This window comes from Eupeodes corollae, chromosome 3 (genome assembly GCF_945859685.1).
Source record: "Eupeodes corollae chromosome 3, idEupCoro1.1, whole genome shotgun sequence".
Classification (NCBI taxonomy): domain Eukaryota; kingdom Metazoa; phylum Arthropoda; class Insecta; order Diptera; family Syrphidae; genus Eupeodes; species Eupeodes corollae.
Window position 1 is genome coordinate 61,975,952 of NC_079149.1, and position 10,925 is coordinate 61,986,876.

A 10,925-nucleotide genomic window follows, 5' to 3' on the forward strand; every position below is an offset into this window, starting at 1 on the left:
ACTTCCGTTGCCTCTTTTACTCTTTCGCTACAGAACATATGCCCTGGCCTGAAAACCATAGTACTCTCATGGTGGAAGTCGAATAGGGCGGCATCTACATATTTTTTGCTCATGAGAGTACTATAGTTTTCATATACAAAGCCCTGGGTAAAGCTACTGGTCTCACACTGATCTAAATTATTACAGACTGAGATTGGTTCTATCATATTTACATTAAGTTTAGCCGTTGATGCCTTGTGATCTTCTTCACCATTCTGTTGAAGGTTTTCGATGATTTTCTCCTAATTTTCTTTAGTTTCGATTTTGACCTACCTTAATTTTACATGCAAAAAAGGCTTCATAAGCACTTTGCTTTATGCCAGCGTGAAAAGCACTGCTTTTCATGAGTTGAACAAACCTTATACCCTTGCTCCAATGTAAATTATAATTGTCTTGCATCCAAGTGGTAAGCATATTTTTGATATCCTGATTCGCCCTTTCCACACTTCCCTGACTTTGCGAATGCCTGGGCTTGCCATGGATAATTTTTAAGGTAGCCCAATATGTTCTTAAATTTTCGATTACTTTGTTGGAAACCTCTAGAGCACCCAGTAGAATAAATATGTCTGATATTATATATACGCCACTTCTTTAGGCCGTTTTATAAATCCTAAGATTTATAAACAATTCCTATTGCTGCTTGGGAGATGTACAGAATTCCTAGGCAATGTGTATGACAAAATTAATTCACACATTTCGTGCCGATTTTTGGCATTGTATACATTTCCCAGGAATTATTTATAACGACGGATTACATACATTTCCGGTAACATATATAAAAAGAATACAAACAAACAAATTTTAAAACTGAAAAACGTCTCTAAACGCACAATACTGAAATGCAGCATAGCAATCGATATTTTACTGGTTCACGCTCATTTCTCCCACCGATCGATTAGTCAATGGTTCTCAAATGCAAATTCGTAGTTCTTACATTTCACAAGGCCTTCAATCAAATATCGTTAAACATCTTTGACAAAAAAAGAAGAAATAGACTCAACATGGCACAGTTAAGTTAAGAGAGAATAATAGGCCAATACTTATTTTGTGGCGAATAAAAAACAAACATAAGCTGCTATTTATGAAGCATAACAAAGACTTCATACATTTGATTTATAAATTTCATAATTGATTCTCTCACATTAGTTGAGCGAAGGTAAGGCAACATTTTTGTTTATTATAAATCAATTTCATATCTTCCGACTTATTTTATAATACAATTTTCAGTTCCTTAAGAGACAAACGGTGTTCATACAACGGGAAGGATTGCACATGTTCAGCCCTATCATAAATTTCATCATAATCGAAAATCCTGACGAATACCGATAAAAATCTATCCCATATACAATTATAGCCAAAAATAAACGACTTTGGTGAAGATTCCCAAATCGATGGAATTCGGGATATTGATGGTTCCCTTTCTTAGTTGAAAAATAACGGTATTTAGGTGTAGTGCAAATCAATGAATGTGTATATGACATATACCTACTATAAGGTAATTGTGTTTACTTTTCAGAATGCAAGTTTTTCCAACAGATTTTTAAGTTATTTTATGCGCCTGTTGAAGCCAAAAAAAATCTCGTTCGACTTCGATCATTTCCATACCAATTTTGGAAGATGGTACAAGCCCCGATTCACAATAGCCCCATAATATAAAAAGTTAAAGCTTCCTTGAGAAGATTCTGCAAACAAGTACAAGTTTGCTGCCTTTCAACCCAAGCAAAGAGAGTTCACGTCATTGTGATTTCTGATGTCAAAACAACAACCATGTATTTATGTACATAATTATGGCAACAGCATAATTTTGTTTGTTTATACCATAAATAAATTTAGCCCAATTTGTTAATACCAAAAAAAGAATAGCCAATTTTGTTTTCAGTTAGATGTTCAAGTATATTTCTTAATTTTTATCTTTCCATTAGATGTTATTTCTTTTGTGAGTAGTACATTAAAGAGAAGGAAATTGATAAAATTTGAATGCATATAATTTTTCTTAAGAAAAACTAAAACAATTCTTCTTACGACACTCAAATATAATTACAATATCAATGTAACACAAAGAGTGCCTCTTGTTGTCTTTTTTGTTGTTGTTGTTTTAAGAAATAAAAATGTGTATTTAATTTATAATGAAACGGATGTAAAAGAAAAATAAGAATTAAATGCATTTTATCTGCTTTTATAATTATGTTGTTAACACTGTTGTTTTATGGAGAATATTAAAAAAGCAGACCATGACTGATAAGAAACAAATAATCAAGTGAGTCGAAATGGAGCTTCTATGGAAAAGAACACACACACTCACATAATGTAAGCTATACAAAAAATAACTTATTTTATAAAATAGTTAACAAAACTTATTGGATATATAGAAGGCAGCACTTAGCGAAGGACAAATCTATCACTGAGGATAAGGGATAGGGGAAAAGGAACGTAAAAGAGTGGATAAAAATACTAAAAAAAAGAAAAGTTTTTTTTTTTTGATTAGTTTTTTAATCTTTTCGGAATTTTATTTTTTAGTTTGTTTTTTTGTTTGCTTAGTTTTCATCAACTTCGGCTTCTTGTTCTTCCTCGAACTCGGCGTCTTCATCAGCGGTGGCTTCTTGGTATTGCTGGTATTCGGACACCAAATCGTTCATGTTGCTTTCGGCTTCAGTGAACTCCATCTCATCCATACCTTCTCCGGTGTACCAATGCAAGAAAGCCTTACGACGGAACATAGCGGTGAATTGTTCTGAAATACGCTTGAACAGTTCCTGGATGGCAGTGGAGTTACCAATGAAAGTGGCAGACATCTTTAATCCTCTTGGTGGAATATCGCACACGGCTGTCTTGACGTTGTTTGGAATCCATTCGACGAAGTAGCTGCTGTTCTTGTTTTGGATGTTGAGCATTTGTTCGTCGACTTCCTTCATTGACATGCGTCCACGGAAGATGGCAGCAACAGTCAAATAACGTCCGTGTCTTGGATCGCAGGCAGCCATCATGTTCTTGGCATCGAACATCTGTTGTGTCAACTCAGGTACGGTCAATGCACGGTATTGTTGGGATCCCCTTGATGTCAATGGAGCAAAGCCGGGCATGAAGAAGTGCAAACGTGGGAAAGGTACCATGTTGACAGCCAATTTACGGAGATCAGCGTTCAGTTGACCAGGGAAACGAAGGCAGGTGGTTACTCCGGACATAGTCAGCGACACCAAATGGTTCAAATCACCGTAGGTTGGAGTGGTCAGCTTCAGGGTCCTAAAGCAGATATCGTAGAGAGCCTCGTTATCAATGCAGTAGGTTTCGTCTGTGTTCTCGACAAGCTGATGCACTGAGAGTGTGGCATTGTAGGGTTCAACAACGGTGTCTGATACTTTTGGTGATGGTACGACTGAGTATGTGTTCATGATTCTGTCGGGGTATTCTTCGCGGATTTTTGAGATGAGAAGGGTGCCCATACCGGATCCGGTACCACCTCCCAATGAGTGTGTAAGTTGGAATCCCTGCAGGCAATCACATGATTCGGCTTCTTTGCGGACAACATCTAACACGGAATCGACCAATTCGGCACCTTCTGTGTAATGACCCTTGGCCCAGTTGTTTCCAGCACCGGATTGTCCGAAAACAAAATTGTCGGGGCGGAAAATTTGTCCAAATGGACCTGATCGCACAGAGTCCATGGTGCCGGGTTCTAAATCGACGAGAACTGCTCGTGGAACATATTTACCACCGGATGCCTCATTGTAGTAGACATTGATGCGTTCCAATTGCAGGTCACTATCACCATGGTATGCGCCTGTGGCATCAATTCCATGCTCATCGGAGATAATTTCCCAAAACTGTAAATAAAAACAAAAACAATTAATTATAATGCTTTGGAAAAGGAAAAAGTAAACAAAAAAAGATGTTAAATGCAATAACCTATCAAGGTACCTACATATATCTTCTATTCGATTCGAGTCAGTGGATATGTTCGACAATTGAGTCGCCACACCTAAAAAATCGATTAACTCAATGTTGTATACACAAAAAAGCCATCTGCTTGGACAAAACATAGTTTTGTTGCGTTTAAAGTTATAAAAGGGCGTGTATTGTGTAGTCTTGTTAAGGGTTTTACTTTGTTTGTTTTGCATAGCAACGCTTCCGCTTTCCCTTCCCCTCTGTTCCTTGTTTTTTTTCTTTTGTTTATAAAACAACACTCAACCCCATCACTTTTATTTACCTACCTATCGACATTAGAAAAATTCAAACAATGGATTATTCGAGAGAAAATTCAGTTTGCGTGCGCGAATACAATAACAAAAAATCGAACTATTTGTACAGAAGGGAATGAACAGGACGAAGGTGGGCCATTTATCAGTCGAGTGTCGAAGAAACACAAAAATGCTTGAAGAAACATTTGTGCAAGTTCAACTTACCCCAGGCACAAAAACTGATCTCCTGGACTGTATTTTGATGTGTAGTGTTTCAAGATATTTACATGGTCTATTCTAAGATCATTTGTTTCCTAAATTTATTCATCAAAAATAACTATAATTACTAATTTACTATATTTATTTTTCTATGAATTAAATCAGCAGAATTACCTACTTAATTTAATCAAGTCCACTTAATGTATGAATGACCATATGGCGTTTCTGTTTGCGTATAAAGATCGCTTGAGGTACAATTATATACATGTTCCTATATACATAATTAAAAACAGGTATTTGAATTACGCCAAAGGACAATGTTTTTGTAAAACGATCAAAAGATTACGTATACATAAACAAGCCATACTTTGTAGATCGACAAATTTATAAAATTCTGCTCAAGTTGTATTTTTAATTTAAGAGTATTACCTCACCACTTTGTTGGAAGGAGAGTCTGTCTTTCCCGTTTCATTTTCTCGGTCTCATACAAATAAACATTATCTCCAAATATGGTTAAATTATGAGCAACATTCTTCTTAGGCACATACTCAGGCATATAATTGAAGCCACCACAGCGGCATAGTCAAGTCAAGCCCACACCACTATGGCGCGACAAACTGTCAGCAACAGAAAACAGCCCACCACAACGCAGTAGACCTACCTACCTACATATTTATATGAATGATTTCTTTTTATTTTTTGCGTGGGGATTTGAAAATAAATAAAATAAAGAAGTTGTTTTTGTTTCACTCCTCAATTGGGTTTAATTGAAGTTGAAAAAAAAAAGACATGGTGCAGAAACAGAAATGAAGGCTTAACGCACCATATGGCGCGTCAATTTAAACCTTTTGCGACTAACTCTAAAGCAACTTAGTATCAAGTGCTTGCCAAACAATAATTAGTAGGACAACTATTTAGCTTTTTTACAAAGCATCTGTTTTGTATTTAAGTTTCAATTAGTTTTTAAGTAATGCAAGTCGTGTGTTTACCTATTATGCCGGTTGTTTTTCTCTTAAAACCTCTGTAAAACTAGGCATGTATAAAAGGGCATTGAATATATATGTTTTTTAAGTTTTAACTGTTGACTCATCACTGCCCCATCGAAAAGAAACATATACACGCCTTTGTTGTGATACCCACGAATGCCGGGATTTCATTAGAAAGCAATATCAATCTCTTTTTGTTTTCTATGATATCATCGTTGGAAATAAAATGAAAAAAATATGAATTCTTGAAAGAGCACTCAAAAGTCTGATGCTGACGTAGATACGTACATACATATAAAATATGTATACCTATGTTCTCAGCTTAAAACACCTCATAGTTATTGTGTATATGTAGGTACACCAATGAGATCACTGGCTTTTGACTAGGTTAGGTCCGTAACTAGAAATTATTACATTTCTTTTTTGTTGTCAATTTTAGAATAAGGTACTTTAGTCGATTAGTTCATTTTATAACAGCGCCGCAAACTTGTTTTTATAAACTTATTGCATACCTTTATCGTTAATAATACATCATCATTACTCATATAAGCTTGTAGTTGCTTTTTTTTTTACTTTAAATTGTTGATTAAAGTACACAGATGTTCGGGGACGTTAGTAGATGTTATCAACTTTGTTATGTAGAACACTTGAATATCAAAGAAAAATAAGAATTTATGTTCAAGTACTTTTGCTACGTGATCACTCCCGATTAGAAGACAACAATTTTATTTCAGACAAGAAGGTACATAAAGTGATTTTAATGTTTATTAAAATAAGATTTTTGTCTTTCTTGAAATTATTCCTAGATTCAATTCAGAGTTTTATTAAAAAGAACATAGTTCAGATAACTAAAGATAATTTTATTAAATATAAAAAGCATTTGATAACATGATTGACTTTTGAAATAACAACGTTCAAAAAAAAGTCCAATGACAAAGACGAGAGTTACCTCATCCAGTGATATTATTTATGACATAACTACATGTCTCATGTTTTATTTTTACTCTGCATTTAGAGGACATATCAGAACTGAAAAACTCCACAGTAGGTATGTAATTGTACTGCAAGTTTTAAACTCTTGGATAGCAGTCGTAAACTTCCTGCAAGAGCTCTATAAAAATTATATGTACGTGCATGTGTCCTGTTTTAATTTTATAAATAACTAAATGGAAACAGTTACGCACACTCCAAGACACTTGGAAACATATTTATTTTTTTTTAAACATGCATCTAGAACTCTATAGATGATGCGTATAGAGTGATATATTGATTTAAAGCAGGAAAATTCTTTGACAGTGCTTCTATTTTTAAATGCAAATTCAACGACCGGAGCAGCAGACGATTGGAATGCAATGTCGATTCTGTTGCATTTTTCTTCTTTTTTTTTCTTTATAGACCCAAGTTCATTTTGATGATTATTTGTTTAAAAAATGTTTCTTATTTATTCGAATTATAACTAATGGGTATGGGAAATGTAGAATATGTGCACAGGAAGTTGTCTCTTAGTTACCTACGCATAATATATGTATAAAATAAGTAAAGCATCAAAACAAATTAATTGCCTTGAAGCTATTATTTCAACTAAACTTTCTCATAAAGAACAAATAAAACTATCGATTAAACATATTTATTTTCAGAATAGGAATGTTGGTATGTGTCTACAAACTTTTGTTTTGTATTGTATTATTTATCGTCGCTTTAAATGCAATGCGGCGTATACCTTTCGCTGGAAAGTTGGCACCGGTAATTATAATGAATCATGTCATTCCATAAAACTAAGAATAATAGGCAACAAACAAAACAGCTTCGTATAAAATTCTTATACCTATGTACAAAAAAAAAAAAAATAAAAAAAAAAAGAACACATCGACACGAAGTTCTTTGATTCTTTTAGACTCTTTTTAGTCGATGATGGCTCGTTTTAGTTATGGTAGCCCCATTTTTTATGCTTGATAATGTTAATTGCTTCTATAAAAGAAACGGAATGGCAACTTATAGAGAAAGCATGTGGCATTAATTTACTACTAGGTAAGTCTACTACTTCCCCTTTGTTTTTTTTTTATGTTTTATTTCGAATGATCGATGACCGAAAAAAAGAGGTTACTCTCCATAACTTACATTTTTTTCCGGTCTAAAGCCTAGTACATACTTCCTCGTGAAGTGAACGTTCGCCAGTGGAGAAAGTGAACTTTTGACATTGCTCACTGGTACACACTTGTGAGTACACGTTGTGAACATTTGACTTCAGCTTCACCAGCAGTTCCCGTACATTTTGCACGTGAATTGCCCGTGAACGAAAACTCTCCACTTTGTTCTCCACTCAGCTTCACGAGCAAGTTCACGGGTGAACCAAAAACTGAAATTTGTATGGGTTCACGAGATGGTTCACAAGTATGTACTAGGCTTAATAGACAGAGCAAATGAAATGGGGGAACAATTAAAACTTAAACTAAGTATTATCTGTCACTTTTCGAGTCTTTCTTTATTATATGAAAGTCTAGACGAAAAGTTGGTTTTGAATGTGAAAGGATATTTCAAAATTCAAAAACTTCGCTTTTAATAGAAGTACAATTTTAGTAGGAACTAATAGTGAGATCGGGGCGACTTTCCATTACCGCAGCACGAATTTCCTTGATTTTTTTTTTACAGTTAGGTAGGGGTCTCAATAGAACATGTTTTAAATATTAGGGCGAGGAAACAACTTTAAGTCATAAAAAAAAATATTTTCTTTTTCGGACTTAACCCTACTTTTTTTGTATTGCATTTGTTGAGCCTAAAACAAGTTTTTTTTAATTGATAGCACGGCGTACTAAGAGCTAGGTATGTAAGGGGGGCATGCTGCCCCCCTGCAACCCCCCTGCTTGGGGTCACTATAGGATTTGGGGTGGGTGCGAGTTTGGGTATATGCAAAGTACTTTTCGATTTGAGCACTAAAATAAAAGAAATTACCAAGAAAAAAAAAACAAGTATGGCAACACTGAACAAAAAACAGGGAAGAAATGTCAAAATCCACCATTTTTGAGTGTTTTGTATGGAAAAAAGTGAACTTTAATAATTAATTAAAAATAGAAATAAATGTTTCCTCGCTCTAAAATTGCTATAGTTATTATTTATTTGCACATATCTATCGAATAAAAAAAACCGCGAGTCGAAATTCGTGCTGCGGTAATGGAAAGTTGAGCCGTGAGATCTTCTAATTGGAAAATTGGATTTGACTTTATGAAAATGTGTCACTTAAGCGACAGATGGTCACTGATATTACATTTTTTGAGCTGTGAGTAAGCTCGAAATACAGCTTTGGATGTTTTTTTTCCTGTGATTCATTCTTGTATTAAATAAAAATTGATTATTTAGAATGACCCAATTTAATAGGTATCTATCTCAATAGTAGTTCTATTCAGTATCCTGAACCATCAACAAAATAGTGTAATTTTAAGCTACCTTAATTCTTCTTTTCCTCAATCCTTTTTAATTAATACTTAACATCATAGTAATTATTACAAATACAATATTTTTTTAAAAGCTACATATATACTTTAAAAAAAGTTAAAATAATATAAATACATTCTCTACTCATATTCATAACTGGTCAACTCTCATCGAAAATTCAATTTTTCAATAAGTACAAAAAATAAAACCTACGCCCATCAGAAATGTATGTAGGTACACCCTATGTTCTTTTTTCAAATCGTATCACCTTTTCTCTTTTCTGTGGTGTTGTTGTTGTTGGATTGTCTGTACTAGCGCTGGGCTGGTTTTGTTGAACTTGTGGTCTGTGCTGTGGACGTTCTTCTATGCATTGGTATTTTATGAAAAGAAAAAACAACACTACGCGAACACCACATCGCCTTTATATATGTAGGTATATACACTTTTTTCCAACGATTTCACATCTGCCGTTTTAGTGTGTTGTATATAAAACATTATATACTTCTAACTATTCCAGTCCAAAGTATTCACACACAAATACCACTAAGTTTTTGCGCAATGTTGGTAGAGTACATTATATACAACAAAAATACATATATTATCTTAGTACATACTGAATATTAAATTTAAATAATGAAATCACTAAAAATTTTAGAAATTCAATTATCAGGAAATTCCAATTCAAGTCAATATTTCCAATTATATTTTAATAAATAACAAATTAAAATTCAATGGAATAAGAAAACAAAGAAAATTTTGCCGGCCGGTGAAATTTGCGAAAACCGACTTGCGAAAAAAAAGAATATGGCGATTTGACTTTGGCTACTTCTTTCCCAATCCACATGGAATTCATCATGTCCAATCGATAATCTTTTTCAGCAGCTCGCTCAAAGGCAACGTATGCAATTTTCTTATAGGAAATTTTCAAACACTTTAATTTTGTTATTTTTACTGTCAAATCCCTCACACACTAATGTTTTAATTTTGTTTATTTAATAAAAAACAAAGAAGATAAAGATTAACTCTTCTTGTCCTTAATTTTCTTTCTACAGGTAACTTTAGTTCTTTGTAAAAGGAGGTATTCTTAACTTAGGTAGATACATTTTTTTGTAGGTATGACGAATTAATGGGAACATCCGCTTACCTTAGCTCCAATTTGGTTTCCGCACTGACCAGCTTGAATGTGAACGATTTCCCTCATATTTATTTGTTATTTTTTTTTATTAAATATATAAATAATTTACACAAAAATGTACTTTAAGTTTTTCCTTTGGAAAATTAACAGAGAACACGACACAACTGAGCACTTCGAGCGTCACTGACTTTATGAAGACTGCGAATTTTCGAAGCGGTTCAACGGATTTTTACACAGCAGACAACGCCCAATCTCGCGTTTTGATTGGTTGGCAACCAGATCGATGTCTGCAAAGTGCAGAAATGACTTCATAGGTTGCGCGGCTGCATGGCTGCCACAACACGCAAGTAAAAATAAAAATAAAAGAAAACCAACATTTTGAATAGGCATAAAAGATAGGGGTATGATGGGCATCAGGCATAATGGGCTGTTTACACTGCAGTAGATTTAGATAGATGTATGGAAGTGATGCGTGGGATATGGATAATTCGACAGACGTTCGTCGTCATCGTCATCGTCGTCGTCGTTTAGGAGTTTTATTTTGTTTTATTTTTCCCCTTAATGTTTGCCAATATATATTTGTTGGTTTTTCTTTAATGTGACACAAAAAGTTTTCATTTTGCAGGCAGTTTTGAGTCTCCTTATTTCTGTTGTTTAGAATCTGCAAAGCAAGCTGCCAAGTGCCAAGAGGCAAGAGCCCAAGAGGCGTGAGAGTGGGCATGAGAGAAATGTGTAATTTTACTGTTGAAGTGGGTATGGGTAGGTCTTGGTTTGGTTTTGGTTGGGACTTGGGAGCTTAGCTATAGGTATAGGTAGTAGTATTTTTTTCTTAAGGCCGATTTCATTGCTACTCCTGTTATATGCATATTTTTGTACACATATAAAAAAGTTATTTTGAATTATTGATTTATAATTTTATTTTCCATACAGATACATAGCTAG

At 34.2% G+C, this 10,925-nt stretch overlaps 1 protein-coding gene across 1 annotated transcript; it reads right to left on the reverse strand.

Moving 5' to 3' along the window:
- Positions 1 to 2,506: 2,506 nt before the first annotated feature.
- Positions 2,507 to 10,186, reverse strand: LOC129948859 (tubulin beta-1 chain). The gene is made up of 2 exons (XM_056059980.1): positions 9,993 to 10,186; positions 2,507 to 3,860 (listed from the first exon to the last, which is right to left on the reverse strand). The coding sequence occupies exons 1-2, from the start codon at positions 10,047 to 10,049 to the stop codon at positions 2,574 to 2,576; spliced, it is 1,344 nt and encodes a 447-aa protein (XP_055915955.1). The 5' UTR covers positions 10,050 to 10,186; the 3' UTR covers positions 2,507 to 2,573.
- Positions 10,187 to 10,925: the final 739 nt, after the last annotated feature.